General features: G+C 40.2%; 1 protein-coding gene across 4 annotated transcripts in view; it reads left to right on the top strand.

Annotated features, from left to right (window-relative positions):
* SEMA6A (semaphorin 6A) overlaps positions 1 to 16490 on the top strand; it is a 208439-nt gene that overhangs the window by 172264 nt on the left and 19685 nt on the right. For all 4 annotated transcript variants that reach the window (XM_066613228.1, XM_066613226.1, XM_066613227.1 and 1 more), the window contains one exon: positions 8367 to 8531. In XM_066613228.1, coding sequence (XP_066469325.1) covers positions 8367 to 8531 — 165 coding nt within the window. The remainder of the gene's footprint in view (positions 1 to 8366; positions 8532 to 16490) is intronic.

Genomic DNA, 16490 nt, shown 5'->3' with positions numbered 1-16490 from the left:
GGCAGAAAAAATTTTGTGAATGAGTGGCATTGCACTCACGATACTTCCAGTACCACCCTTTATAAATTAATATGCTTCGCCTAAAAAATTCTAGAGAGAAGACTGTAGAACAGGGAAGATCAACTTCTATATTTTCTGGGGACACTTTATTCTCCAAATTCTTCATTTCCAAACTAGAACTGTATTGATGAACAAATTGACCCACCTCATGAAATATCAAGCTCCAGAGTAGCTGACAGTCTAGCATTAAGATCTGCCTATATGACACAAGCAGTGGAGCAGAGGGGTACCGTAGATAATTGCCTATAAGGCAAGAAATTTTTATCAAAATATCCAGCATAGATTGTCTCCTTTCTGTGGATCACTCGGGGTTCAGGGGTGTCACAGCACCCAGGAGAAGTCCAGAGGAGCAGCAGGTATGAGCTCACCCTGGGTAATTTCATGCTCCAGCTGGCCATGCTTTATCTCTCCCAATAGCTCCTTCCTGCAGGGAGAAACTTCGCAACTAGCCAGCCAGCACATAACTCAGGCAGGCAGGAAAGAAGGCTGCCACTGGGTCTTAGTAAGTGCAGATTAAAAAAAAATCCCCTTCCTTCCTTCCCCCTGGATGCCAGCAAAATTCACTCTGCATGATTTCACATTCTGGCTGACCATGTTTTCCTCTTTGATTCTCCCAACAGCTCCCTCCTGCAGCAAGATGCTTTGCAACCAGCTAATAGGTCAAGCAGGCAGGCAGGCAGTCGCTGGGTCTTAAAGCCTGCCAATCACAAACAATACTATGCCATTTTAATATAGGGACTTGAAGACCTGCCTTTTTGATATTATTGGGGTGTCCCAGAATTATAATCCAACACCCCTCTACATTTTACCCCATCGGGTAAATAGAAAATTCCATGATTTTTGGCTCAAAACCTGCCCTCAACTTATCTGTGAGATTAACATACTCAAATATCTATGGTACTTATTGACACCATCAGTAAGCTCAGTAGCTGACAGTGAGGAAGCTCAACCCAATTCCCATGTGTTAATTTTGTCCTGCAGATGCCCTCCCCTGCAAAGACACTTTTCTCTGTCACACCTGAAATCAGATCATAATAGAGTCCAGCTTGGGCTAAATTAGACTTGGGGAGAAGAAAGAGTATGGCAAGTTGAGGAAGTATTTACCATGCATGCACACTTGTCCCTGCAATAATGTTACAAGGTACATTGGATTCTTGTTCTTAAATTCTTGTTCTGTCCTAACTCTGCAGCAGGTGAGGAACAGTTAAAGATAACAGGCTGACCTAGCCACATCAGACTTTTTATATAATGCAGATTCAAAAATAATTATTCTTTTATTAGCAAAGCAACATATTTTTTTTAAGCACTAGCAACCTGGTTTTCCATCAGGGGCTGTAAAATTTACAAGTGTTTGCAAGTATAATAATGAAAACACAGGAAGACCAAAGAGGAGATGTGTGATCTTTGCTTTGCATAGGAGAAAGTGTTTCATTTAAATATGGAATGTCTGCTCTGTCAGTTGTGAAAGACAGATTTTCTATGTAATCCCTCCCAAATAAAAGCAGAAATTGAAGCATTATCAGCACCATATTCAGTTCTTAGTGGAAGAGGAAGATCATGTGCCTTGCATAGCTTTGGAATGCACTAAGGTTATAATTTAAGCAACTATTTGACTTAAGAATGCATTCAGTAAAATAGGTCCTTGTGGCCTGGTAAATATTCCTGATAGAAGCAGTAGTATGGGCTGTGGTAAAGGCTGATTTCTTCTGTTGGCTAGAACCCCAATCTTAACCATGTTTTCTTAGAACTCTCCTTAACTTGCATGAAACTCTGGTTAAAGGACCATCATTTCAAGGGTGCTTTCCCATCAATGTTGTGTTTCTCATCAGGATGTCACTGATACATAAAGTTTTGTGTCTGGGATGATGCAATATCCCCCCAAACAGTACCTTTCCTTGCAACTGTTATTTATTTATTTACAAATTTATACTCCACTTTATCTCCCTAATGGGCATTTAAAGCAGCTATGTGATATTTGCAATGTGAAAAGTGATTGAGTGAGTGTCATGACATCTATTAGATTTTTTTTTGTATCATACTGAAGAGCAAAGTTTCTTTCACTGATGTCTTCACCATTTTACAAACTTTTATAAAGAGTGTCTTTGGCAGCCATGTGCTCTTCTGCTTTAAAGATCCCCTAAACAAGTGCTGGAGATAAATCCATGGAGTAGCACACTATTATTTCCCCTTCTGGAATGTAAATGTTTTTAGATTTCCTTCTCTGAAAGCTATTTACTTATCACTAATGCTAGAGCATAGAAGAGGCTAAGCCTACAATCCTGTACGCACTTTCTTGGGAGTAAGTCTCATTGAACTCAATGGGACTTGCTTCTGAGTAATCATGCATAGGATTATGCTGTAAATGTTTTAAAAGGGTGGGCAGACAGCATAGATATCCACCACTCTGCAATCTCTCAGGAATATATGTGTGAACAAGATACTGTGCTATTCTCATCTAAAATAGAGTTAGCAGAAGTATCACAGAAAACATAGATTCCATAGCCTAGTGCTCATGGAAACTACAGACAGAAAACACATTCCCTTTCTTCCTTCTATTTGTGGTTCCTTCCAGGCTCTTGGTACTTCCCTCTTCCTCTGCATGACCCCAGTCACACAGTGTGTCACTTCCAAAGGTCCGGCAACCTTCAACAACAAGTTTTTGGGGTGTTAGGGGCTTCACTAGAGAACAATTGAGGAAGGTGGCTTTTGTGAGCACTATACTCAGAATGCTACTGAAAGGCTAGACATGCCCCAAAATGCCTCACTCGAGACTGCCTCAGTTAGTCCTCCAACATGATATTTGTCAACCTGAAACATTTTAACTGCTTCCTTATGTACTTTGAAGAGTTTAAAAAATCATAGAAAAGATATTCCATGTCCTTTAGTCTTTCACATCACACCAGTTATACTACCAAACCAGATCATGATGTAGTCAGTGGGTAAGTTCTTTCTCATACTGATAATGGGTTCTATCCAAGCCCCACCTTTTGTGACTAAGAGCTACCTGAAGGAACACATGATTTTCAGCAATCTTAGCAGATTGTCAAAGGATGTAGGAGGCTGGAGAGGGAAGGGGGAAATTGGGGGAAAAGACTGTGCCCCTCTTACACAAGCACTAGGTAGCCAAAGGCAATGTTTGGCTACAACCCAGTGAAGCAAAAACTCACAATATTGACAGTTATGTGTCCTCATTGTAAACCAAACTGCCTTCCATTGCCTACATGACTTTGCTCAAAATGCCAAATAAAATAAGACGCATTTGTTTTTAATGCCTATTAGACAGCAATTTATCTTGTAAACACTCTATTTTTTGCTCTCCTTTATATCCATGCATGGGGATTCATTTTAGCACGAGAAGGAAATTGTATCTGTTTCAACTAAATATTTAAAATGATGTATTTCACTTATTTACTCAACCAAATAAAATGCATAATTAAGGGACAGAGGCAGATAAATATAATAATATGTTCCCAAATGCCAAGCAAATAAATTGTTTTCTCCCCTTAGATATTTTCTATCCACTATGTTTCCAAGGTTTTTTTTTCCCTCTTGCTTATTTAGACTGTGGGGTTTTTTTGGCAACTGCACTGACAGATTATTTCCAGAATGGTGATAAAAGTGAAAAGCCTGCACACTTGACCTCTAGTGCCCAATTGTTTCCTATATTTAAAGCAATTATACAATCATTCAAAATGCCTGCTTTGTCATGAAAGTCAGGTGCCCATGCTTAAGGACTGGAGGACAAAACAGGCTTTCTTCTTGCTCACATTTCACTTACAAACATCAGTTTTTGTGAATCAGGCCCTGATTTGTTCCACTTTTGCATCCTGTCTCCTTTGTAGTGTTGATTTAACCTTCCTGAACCATTGTCTCACTAGGTTGTTCTAGCTGCTTAGCCTTAAGGGAATAATATGTAGAGCACCTTAATCTCTGCCTTCTTTTAGAGCAAACATCCAATACGTATTGATAACCCATTTTAACAGTTCTCGTCCTTGATATTTAGTGCTCTAACTGCATTGCATCCAGTGTTTCCTTCTTATCACTTGTCGTATTTATGGAGTCTTTAAAAACAGTATTCAGGACTGGCCCATTCATGAGGTCAACTGAGCCAGCAGATTGGCCGGGAGCACCCACACCAGTTTGTTCAGTCCACTGCTCCTTCTCCCTCTCCTTGGATTGAAAAAAAAAGTGGGGGCGAAGATTCTAGCTTACTGTTTTCTTCTCCTCCACACTTCCTCTTCTGTGTTGTTTCCTTTTCCATTTCCGTCCAGGGAGTTGAAGGAGGAGAGGCTGGCACATCACCTAGTAATGGGGCACAACATTTTGGCATGCTTTCTCAGATTCCAGGAGGTCTTGGGACATTATTGTTATTAACAATATTTATATTAAGTTCACAAGCAGTTTACAGAGAAAATCAGACAACTAATGGCTCTCAACTTAAAACCGTTTTGTTATAAATGCAGTGTCTTGCCTTATGAAGCAAACTTCTAAATCAGACAGTTATAAAACCTGCAGATTTACATTTCTGAGCTGAGGTTGACCGAAGCAGGGTTTGAAAACAAATACTATATTGATACAAATTCAAACGGATGGTAGTAAAATGTAAAAAAAAAAAATAGTTATAGTAAACATTAATAACTGTTAAGGAATTCAGTGTTGAAGAGGTCAGCTGAAAGCATATTCACAGTTAGATTGGCATATTCTGAGATAAATTGATTGTATATGATTTGCAATTTCACTAATCATTTTCCCAAAATTGCAAAGAAAACTTAAGAATGCCTTAAGAACAGCCATCATCCTAACCCCCCCTCCCTTTTTTACAAATAGTACCATTGCCTTCTATTTTACTCTTATGTTGTGGGTCACTCTGCTATGCAGAAGAATTGGATTACCCTTTCCAAATGCCTTTAATATACCTGCATTCCAAGGAACGAGGTGCAGAGTTCTGCAGCCAAGGATATTCTGTGCATATATCAGGCTAGTTAAAATATATAACAGTTCTAGGAAACATCTATATGTGAGATCCTGAAAAGGGACTTTCTGGTTTGTCTGCACTGTACTCATTGGACCAATGGTGTGACTTAGTGCTAAGCAGCTCCTTCTGTGCTGTATTAGAAGAATGAATATGGAATATGAAAGGTGCACAGCCCAATATTCAAAAAATAAAGCTAGCCCACTATTCCAAAAAATAAATGTTGCTCAAAGGAGTTGATTGCTGGCAGGGCTCACTTAGTCAAAAGAGTGGCCTGCTGGTATTTGCAAGAGTAGCACTGAACAGAAGTGGAAAAGATTAGCGTGTAATACAGTTCCCTCCTACTCCTCTCTTTTTCTCTCAAGTATGGATATGAAGGACAGTTTATCTTGATTACATGTAGAAAATCATTTCTCAGTGTGCAAGAGACTAGCACATTAGTAATGGAGTGAATGGACTGATTTTTTTGCATTTGCGTGAAACACTTCCTTGCCCTACTACCATCTGGCACTCATTAATTTCTTTGCATAGCTATAGCTTTCCATTATCAATGAGTTCTTCACATAGCTGAAGCATATGGTTCAGGAACACTTTCTGCAGCAAATGTGTCCCCTGGGCAAATATTTCCCCTAGATTACCATATTAAGAAAAGGTTTTCCTTAACCATATGTATAGCTTAACCATAAAATGGCCCCTTGAACACAGCTAAACCGAAAGTATCTGCACTAGGAGGTGGGTGCAAACTGCATATCAAATCCAGGTATAAAATAAAACTGCTATTTGGCAGTTGTTTTATCTGCTTCCAGTGTCGTTAGATACAACTAATTGGTTTCTCATGCTGCGAATTGATTTGCTTGTAAAGACGAAAAAGATTTTGTGCTGAAGTAAAACAAACCGTAGACTGGAGTACATGCCACAGTAGTGCTATGATTTAGTATTGCACAGGAAAGGGGACATGAAAGACTCATGCTAGACATTTCTATGCCTCAGTCGTCTTAGGGCATAGGATGACCAAGACTGGCCAGGCATACACTTCTCGGAAGCTTTTTATGTCCGTTTAGCCCCAGTTGCAGAAGTCACAGGTTTTCATTATTTTTATCTACACCAGGGGTGCTCAATAGGTGGATCGCGATCTACCGGTAGATCGCGAGGCAAAATGAGTAGATCGCGGAGTGCCGACCCCCCCCTTCAGGTGCCTCTGGGAGGAAACACCGGGAGTAAGGCCCATTGTACTCAATGGGGCTTACTCCCAGGTAAGTGTGGCTAGGATTGCAGCCTCGCAGCCTAATCCTAGGCATGTCTACTCAGGAGTAAGTCCTGTTATACTCAGTGGGGCTCAAGGTACACCAACATACATTGTACACATAAATGTTATATGTTATGATGGCGCGAACATTGTAAAAAAAAAACTCTGGTAGATCTCCGGGCCTTGCTGGGTTTCAAAGTAGCTCTCGAGCCAAAAAAGTGTGAGCACCCCTGATCTACACCAATCCTTTTTGCAAAGAAGATGTTTTCATATATGGGCAGCAATTGATTCACAATCCATCCAAGGACAGAAACCAAGATCTCTAACAATTTTCCCCCTGCTGAGTAAACATCATATGTTCCCAAAGTACATGGTGGGTTTTTTTCCCCAGTTCCACTTTAAGGCATTGTTATTTTTAAGGAATTATTTCAGAAACTGCAAGTGGCAGCTCCTAAGTTTCATTATTAATGGGTGCTGGTGGAACTGCACTTCCTGTCATTATAGATAACGAACAATACAGTGCCCTTGTCAGTGTAATTCTCCAGCCTGGGGTACAGTTCTATAAATTAATCATGTTAATGATCAGCTGTTGCATCTGTGGGCTGAAGGCACAATGAAACACTATGAATCTGACCTGCTTTTCCGCAGACGAGTTACAGACACTCAAAGGTAATATATCAGAGATAGCAAGATTTCCTGGGCCTTAGTGAATTCTCCATGTGGCTGAAAAGAATAGTGTTCACCTCTCTCATTTTACACTGATTAATCCATATACATACATCTTCCAAATTCTTCTGACCCTACTGGTATTGTCCCTTTCCACTCACGATGTTCCTAGTTCTTGTTCCTTTCCGCTCTCTGCCCCTTCCTTCACCCTGTATGCCCCTGACTATGCTGTCACTGAACACCATTAGACTAAGACTCTACTGCTTCTCATGAGCTGATGGAGATGGGCTGAGCAAGGTCACACTCTTCCAAAAGGAGCACTTTCAAGCTTGATAGTGCTGTACAACCCATATGTGTTGCAGGCATCAGTGGCAAGGGTCATATTTTATCAGTTACATGTTCACTTGATTGCCTTTCCTGAAAAATGACCTTGCTTTTGTTGTAAAACTCCTGGCAATCTCTTGGATGAACTTCTGCAGTGCACCTTCTATGAAAGGTTGAAAACTCTTTGAAATATTTAACTGGTAGTGATTGCAGCTGCTTGTCACGTAACAGGAGGTAGTAGGAGAGAGTACCTAACAGTTACCTACTGTCCTCCAGGCACAATTCATTATGTACTATAAGGCCTTAAACAAAGAGAATACATTAACCTGAGTCCATTGTATCTTTAGAAGCACCTTCATCCATGCGAAATCCTCTCCTATATTTTCTGAAATCAATACAAGCAATTTTATTCCAAATTTCACTTGTTTGTTCAAAAGGAGGACCTTATTGCGGGTATAGCTTATGCTCCCCTCTTATTTAGCTTATTTAAACCCCTCTTTTTTATTTTAAGAGAGAGACAAATTAAAGCAGTATTAGTTAAATCAGTAACTTCTTTCATTATACCAAAAGGCATGAGATTTTTGGTTATTGCTGTTTTGCAAAACTACCCCAGAGGAAAAGGTAATAAGTTACATCTTGACCAAAATCATGTGAATGAAGGAAGACAAGGAAGGAGGGAGAGAGAATATTTTTCTTTGTGTGTTTATTGTAGTTGCACTCAGTTTTTTTTTCCCTTTACCCTGCTCATCTCATTAATTTCAGCATATTTAAATACATTGACCAGTTTTTCAAGACTACTGTCCTATCCCTGAAAGAATTAAGATTCCACACATGGCATGCAGGCACCTATGGTAACAGTTTTGTCTTGGTAGTAGGAAGCGGACTGCAGCTTATTGTTCACTTAGTCCTGAAAAATCCTATCACTTTTTCAGATGCTCTCATCTTGCTGTAATCATGTCTTCATATCCTTGACTTTAACAACATAAATTCTTTCAAGGCTCAAATATTATACTTCCTTTGAAAAATGTCTTTGGAAATGTTGATTCTTATTAGGCTGTTTGTTCTTACTTTCCCTAACTGTGTCTGTGATGCAAACAGGACACTCCAGTTCCCTAGTTCCCAGCACCACCACTTCTGACTCTCCAGCCCAACAGGGCTACGATGCTAGGGGGCGCATGCTAGATTGGAAGGATCCAGTTGGCTCATCGGAAAACACAAATCCATTTGTGGCCATCTCATCTCATAATCACCAAGACAAGAAGGGTAAGGCCTTGGAAAGCATTCTTCCTGTGGTTGCAAGGGAGGGGGAGTGACTTGAGTTTAACTGCTTCCAGCTGGAGCATGGTAACATATAATACAGCTCTTGCCCCATAATTAAAAGCTTATCAAAAATAAAAAAAAAAGCAGAAACAAAAAGGAAAGAAAGAATTACATTTGGTTCTGGCTCTTCAGTGACTAAGAAAACCATGCAGAACAAACACAATCATATAAACTTTGAACACATTTGTGGATAAGATCAGAAAGTTTAAGCTAGATCAGATGATGATGATGATAGAAGATGAGCTTCAGCTTTACATTATTCACCATTTTGCACTTCCAGCAGAGTGCATGAAAGCACTTTTGATGTTTAATTTATTTATACTGCAAGCTCAAGGCACTTAGTATTATGGAAATCCCATTGAAATGAAGGGCACAATCCCTAGTGCAAGCGAAGTCGAAAGAGCTGGAGCTGTCCCCATTCACTGCAGTGGACCTTGTGCAAGGGAGCTTTCTGTCAGATGGTGTCCAAAGCAAAAGAGCTCCTGAATATCCAAATGCTTGTGATTGGGGAATTGACATCGAAAGAGTAGTCATATTTGCAATGTTTTGTTTTTCGATAACTCAAATGGTGGCAAATCTTGTGTTTGTGTGTGTGTTTAATATTGGCATTTCACAGCTGTGGGAGAGTAGCAGACTTTTAAGTTCTTGCAAGACTTTAAAGCCCCTCCATCGTGTACACACACACACTTGCAGCTAGTTGTAAGGTGGCAGTATGTATTTATTTTTAATTAATCTTAGAAAGGGGGGACCAGACCAGTTTGTGGTCTCATAAATTGAATACTAACAGTACATCCTCCATACTATGGAGAACAGACATTCTAATTCTGTGATGTATCAGAATTGCTGCTAACTACAACCTTACTTTAGAAGATTGATTAGATCTTTTCATATGAACAATGACCCTAATAAAAAAAATGCTCCAGTCCTGAAAGTAATTTGATACTATCCCTCTAATGTTGTTCAGTATGAAGCACCAGCTTCACCTGTTGTTCTGTCTGTACTCTGTCCTTAATTGCAATGAGATGTCCAACTATATGCAAAAGAGGTTGAAGTGGCTTGAGTTTGCAGCTTGTTAATTACTCATCAGCATTCTTGCATGTTTCCAGTTGTGGAAACAATCTGTTGCTTAAGGTGGGCCTTAGACATGATCCACTAAAACACTGCAGCTATACAACTTGCATTAATTCCACTGAATGGGAATTCCACCTAAACTTCATAGTAAAGAATTGTCAGGGAGTGAGGCACAGTAATGACCAGAAGATTTCACCATCTGGGAAAAAGACACTTGGGGCCAAATTCCTCATTAGGGCTGCAAGCTTAATTCCCCTTTAAAAGACAAATTAATCAACTAATTAGGACCCAATCCTATCCAACTCTCCAGCTCTAATGCAGTCCCAGGATCAGCAAACAAACATTTCCTTAACTTGAGGAGGCCTCCATAACTGCCACCCACCACAGGATACAGTACATGCCTCCTTGGCATGGCTACATTAAATGCTGGAAAGGTGAATAGGATTGGACCCTATTGGTTTTGGTTGGGCTGTTTTCAACAGCAAGGGCAAATTTTATTTAAGAGCCTGTTTATGTATTTTTGAGGCTAGTATAATGGTGGTAAAGTACCATAACAAAAAAATGGGAAGGAGAATTAAGGTCTAAAGTGTAAGGAATTAACAGCCCAATCCTAACCACACTTTCCTGGGAGTAAGCCCCACTGACTCTAATGGGACTTACTTCTGAGTAGACATGCATAAGATTGGGCTGTAAATCAATAAGTGGTTGTTTTTTATTTATTAAAATGTACATTATGGCAGTTGCTTCAATATCACACACACAAAAAACCTGTAAGAGGGTTTAGTCATATATAGCTGTATTTTATTAGGTACTTACCAGTTAATTAGCAGCACAATCCTATGCATGTCTGCACAGAAGTAAGTTCCAGTGTTTCCATGGAACTTACTCCCAGCTAAGTATGTATAGGGTTGCAGCCTAAAATACTTGATGCTGTTGATGGACCTACATTCAGTAGCGAGAGACCTTTCAAGATAGGCTAAGGTGACTTGTTCTCTGTGGTTTTTAGACTTCACTGCTTCTCTAATGAGCAGTTGTCTTAATGGGCAAGCAGGCTGCTTTTCAAGCCACTTCTCATTCTTCTAAATTTCAAAACCGCTCCCAGTGAAATTACTCATAAGTATAAAGCTGATGGGTCATGATTGTTTTTACTTGAATTTGCCTCATGATGAGGCTACCAGGGAGACTTTATTAGCACTTGGTTTAAATATCATGGATTCTTTGGGGCCTAATTAGGAATATTGCCAAAGCTGGAAGCAGTCTGTACACGTTCAAGCAAACAATGGTGGCAGAGGTGACCGCATGTTGTTTACTGTTATCACATATCTGTGTGCTGTTCCTCCTTCCCTTGCCCGCTCTAGATGGCACTAAAAAATAAATATATCTCTTTTAATAATTGTAAATTATTAAGCAAGGGCAAAGGAAAGGGTTGCAATGCAAAAACTGTAAAAACAAAGTGTTATGCTTAATCTTTGTTTTCATTTTGGTTGTGGATTTATTTTTTCTTCACAAAAAATATTGTGGTTTTTTTCTGCATTTTTTCTTCTTCTTTTGGTCTTGCAAAGTGCTTGGTTGGTGTTAATTTGTGGTTGCATTATTCCCATGGAAGGTGCTTTTTCTCTCTTTTTTTTCCTACCCGGAATGACTTGCCTCCAATTGTACTAATTCTTAAGCCACTTGCTGCTTTGTTTTCAATGCCACTGTTGCCTTGATGTTGTCACATCCATATGTTCAGCTTCTAATTCAGTGCAAGCATCTTGGGGAATATCTTAAAAAGAGATGCAAGAAATGGGGAGGGGGATAATTAAATGGGTTGACTCATGGGAATGTGACATTTGTGTGCACTGCAGCTTTAGTAGCTAAATATACACCGGAATTGTTGTTTTATTCTTGCCAAGACGAAAATGTGGAGTGCAGCATGTAGCATAGAAGCTGGTGTTGCCTTCTAATCTGGCCTTTTCATTTTGGTCGTTGAAAAAACATCTTCCATTGATGAGAAAGCTATGGGGGGGAAAGCAAAAAAAAACTCAGTAACCAACAATCCTTTTCCAGTTTTGCTTGGCAAAATTTCAAATGTATGTGTCTGTTACTCACTTTCTTCATCTACCTACAGAACTAAAAACAAAATAAATTTCCGGAGTATATTTTTGTTTTGCTTTTGTTTCTCGCTGTGTTTGCAGTGTTAATTATGTGTGTTTGTCATCTTTAACAAATGCCAGTAGTCCTCACATTGCACTCTAACTCTCCCTTCTGCTGCCATTGTACATAGTCTCTCCCTGCCCACCCCATGGTAGAAAACCCTTTCTGTAGAATGTTCCAAGGCTCGACCATCTTTACTATAAGTAGTGCTACATTGCAATGTGTAGATCCTACTAACCAAATGAGAAGAGTGGAGTGTTTTTTTTCTCTAGCAAATAACAGGGCCTTGCCATTTATTACCCTCCTGCCCTTTCTCCTCTGCCTCTTCTCTTTTTGAAAAATCCCCAATATATTTCAAGTCTCCGATTCATCAGTTAAAGCCGCAGCCAACTGTTCTGTTTTCACTCTTAGTCCTTAGATGTCTAGTGCCTCTCAAGCTGTCCCTCTAAGTCAAAGTGTTGAAAATTAAACACAGATGTCTCTTCAGCGCTGTTGGTTTTGTTACAGTTGTCGCATTGCTTCAGTCATTCAAAAAGTGGGGTCAAATGGCTTGTTCCATTTTTAACTGTGTAAGCTCATGTATTGTTGTTCTTGGTGTTTTTTCTTGCAAGGGGTGTTATATCACTTTTCTTTGCTCTCCAAAATCAGATAAGGAAAAACAATGTCTTGTAAGAGGATCCTGATACCCTCGCTTCTTAAATCATGTTGTTAATTAAGCTTTGACTATAGTGCCTTAGAGACAATGGAGTAAGGCTGTTTTAGAAGATGAATTACACTCTAAGGCAACTTCCACTTTTAGTTCCCAGTTCACTTCCACAAATAACCATTCACTCAAGTAATCTATTCATGTGAGCAGTTAACATTCTATCATGAATTCATGTGAGTCCATGAATTTATATGAAGTGGAAAATACCCATAGAAAAGAAACCACAATAAGGCTGCAATCCTATACACACTTCCTAGGAGTAAAGCCCACCACTATATAGCCTGTGTCAAATACACTTAGAATTGTATTATAAAGCACAAGTTCATAGCTTTGCCATTACATTGCTCCCAAGAGTAGACCTCTAAAATGAACATGATTTGTGGAAGTGAGCTAATAATGGAACATGGGACCTTTCTCTGACAAAGGCCATTATTACATTGAAAGCTGCCTTAAGAAAGCTAGTGGACTGAAACATCGGGTATAAATATACATTGTTTAAACAACAAAAACCACTATATAGCCTGTGTCAAAGCTATAAATAATATGTCTTGACTATTTTTTTCAGTTTGTCTTAATACTGCCTAGAGCAGGCAGGGAGGCAGATATTGGCGGTAATGGCACCACCAGTATCCTATGCCCTCTGCCTGGCCTCGCCGTGCCCCCTTGGGTCAATTCAGACTTGCACCAGTCAAACAGCTGGTGCAGATGATAACAGATCCATTAGGGACCATGGTGCAGCAGACTAGAAAAGTAAAAATTTATTTTACTTCACCATTGTGCCATGGGCCCCAGCCAACCCGCAGAATGCAACCAAGGTCACGGTAGTGCTGATATGCCCCACAGGCTGGCCGAGAATATGATTGGCACCTTAAAGACATTGAAAGCAAGTCTATATAGCATCTGTTAGGGAAAACACACTACATTAATGTGCAGTTTTCATTTTGGCAAAGAATTTTTCACTGCAGATTTATCAAAAAGTGACCCTGGAGGTGTCACCTCCAATGTCAGTTAAATACCCTGCAGCTCACCTAGGCTATGGAGAATTGACAGAGGAGCAAATGATGTTTAAAAGCCATGGCAGTCAAGTAGCAACTGCATAATCAATTCCATCTTAAGAAGCCACAAAGGAGTTGTATTCCTAAGACACATATGGCTGGAGTCACTCTCATTTTAGTAAACTATTTTGACAACCAACATCAAAAGCAAACCCTTGGGCCTGTGACATTAAAGCAAAAGGCAGATTCACTCCTTTGTTGCAACAGTTTTACAGCATTGAGTTCTCACACTTGGTGTGCTGGGGTTTCCAAATAGCATATCAGGGCAGAATTACTCCGTCTGTCTCTATTTCCGCTGTTTTCCTAACATCTGGCAGAGGTCTGCAACCAGAAGTAAGAATTTTTTTTTTTGTAATTGTAATCCAAGTAATATTTCATGCATACAGGAATCTTGTTTTGAGCCACCTCCGTATTGAATACATTTGAACTTCCATATCCTCATTTGAGTAAGATAGAAATACTTTTTCCCCCATTTGAAATGGAGGTTTGTTTTAACCGTGTTAAACATTTGTAGAAGGCCCTATACATTTCTTTTCCCTTAAAGTATTCTTTGGTGAAATTATTCTTTGGTCAAATTATTGTAAACATCCTTGTTTATAGAGCAAATATTATTCATGCATGTCACAAAAGGTTTCTTTTTAACTGGAGATTTAAACAGAAGTATGAAAGATAGATTTGAAATGAAGAGTTTATATGAGATAACAGGAAAGGGTTTAAAGTGAGATAACGAAAAACTGATGTAAAATGAGATTAAAGCAGTGTTCTTCCAAAGCATACTCCTAGCAAGGCTGTGTACAACAAAGTGCAGTTATAAATCCATGGCCAAAGAGTACAGTCGTATATCATATCACCATCCATGGATCTGTTAATCATAGGAACTCCTGTTCTAGCTTCAGAGAAATAATCTAATTAACATGGGGCAAAACGGTGAGGGTGAGTTGGGCATTTCACTACAGAAAAAAAAAGTACCTAACAGACCAATCCTAATTTGCACTGGAGCAGGCAGACCAGCGGGCCTGCGCTGCATCCAGTGCAAATTTGGGGCCAAAAGCAGCACAACCCAAGGTCAGGGGAAACCTTTCCCCTTACCCTGTGTTGTGCTGCTGCAGCCCCAATGGGTCTACTTGGATCTGCGCTACCTGATGAGGTGGCGCAGATCCAAGCAGAAGGGAGTGCCAGGGACCGCACTATGCTGCCCCAGAACAGGGTCAGGATTTGACATAACCGCAGAATTCTGGCCCCGCCTCCCATCTGCCCTTGAGAATGCCTGCAGCTGGGCAGTAGCTGGCACTGGCTAGATTCACTGCTTTCATAAAGAAGGGACCTACATGCCTTAAAGGAGACTACTACAAATGGTGACAAAACATAAAGAAGACAAACATGGCATTATTTAACCAACTATTGGAGATGGGCTCTGAGAAAGGGGTCAGTGTGTCAGCCACCAAATCCTAACCTTCCTGGAACAAATCCCACAGCCCTGATCTACACGGACTTCCACCAGTGATTTCACTAACGCAGGTCCAAGTGGAACCATCTGCATTGTGGATACTTACCCAGAGTAGACCTCTGTGACTGCATCTCCCCTGCAGGATGCAGCAGTAGCCATTTTGCTGTCGCTGCATTGGTAGATGGGGGAACCATAGGATTGGACTGGAGGGGCCTCATAAAGCATGTATGCTCCAGTTTTTAGAGGAACCCGTAATGCGGATCCTGAAGTCTATCCCATCTCAAATAATATGAGAGTGCATAGGTGGTGAAAATTTGCACCTTGTCCTGAAATCCAGAGGCTGCTTCAATCAGACTCTGCTATTTCCCGGTTCAGAGGGTAGCCAAGGAGAGCCAGAGCACAATATAGAATATGTTTTAAAAAGTAAGATTTATAAATATACAGAAGCAAGAGAGCTTATATACAGAAAACACAATAAAGAATGCATGTACAGTATGTGGAATAGGCACTGGGCAAACAAAAGCTTACGACATTCTTTCTATTTGCTGCTGGGGATCCCTGAACATCAGTGGACAGACCCTAGTGGAGCAAGTTCTAGGCATGCCTCCACAGTTCCTTGTCTTCTAGTGAAATCCAAATTTGGCATCTCAGGTAGCTATATACCCAACATCAAAGAAGCTTCTAGAAGAAGCTGGGAGCTTAGATCCTTACAATGTCTTTCACACACAGACAGATTTTCCACCATCTGGGCCTTGCCTTATCTAAACTGTGCTGTAGGATAACTCTTGCAGGACATAGCTCCATGCTGATAGAAAACCAGCAACTTTGAGCCTACCACACTCAGCCCTTGCTAAATGAGCAGACAGACAGGACAACTAGTGAAGTTCACCTGAGCTCCAGGCCTCACTAAATAAGTGGGTAAGCAGACCAAATAATGTAAATTCACGAAGTCTTCATGTTAACTATGGTCTTCCAACCACTACAGTCCTTCAGTGAGTCAGTGAGCTTAAACTCCCATCACAGTACCCAGAATTGTTGTGAGACTTTATACATGCTTTCCTAGGAACAAGCCCCATTGAACACAATGGGACTTCTTATTTCTAAGTAGACATGTATAGGATTGTGCTGTTAAGTTCCTCAGATGAAGGACAAGATACAAAGGTCATAACTACTTCTCCTATGAATGATTGTTAAAGTCACTCACTTGAACTCATTTGAGTGTTTCAAACCAGTTATTCTTGTGAACCCAAAGCCAACTGGAACAAACTTAGGGCCAAATCAGATGTGATGCTGGAGATCCATTATTGGCACCATATGGGGCTGCTTTGAAGTTCTGGAAAATGGTACTCTATGAGCAAATGTTTAAATCTTTCCCAGTGCCCTTTCACGAAAGTAAACCCCTTTCTTCACCCAAAGCTCCTGTTAGCTCTGTGGTGGGAGGGGCACAGTATCAGTACACATCTTTCTCTTATTTCTTTTCTTCCCAT

Source organism: Tiliqua scincoides, chromosome 2 (assembly GCF_035046505.1).
Source record: "Tiliqua scincoides isolate rTilSci1 chromosome 2, rTilSci1.hap2, whole genome shotgun sequence".
In the NCBI taxonomy this organism is placed as follows: domain Eukaryota; kingdom Metazoa; phylum Chordata; class Lepidosauria; order Squamata; family Scincidae; genus Tiliqua; species Tiliqua scincoides.
This window is presented reverse-complemented; position numbering and strand designations above follow the sequence as displayed.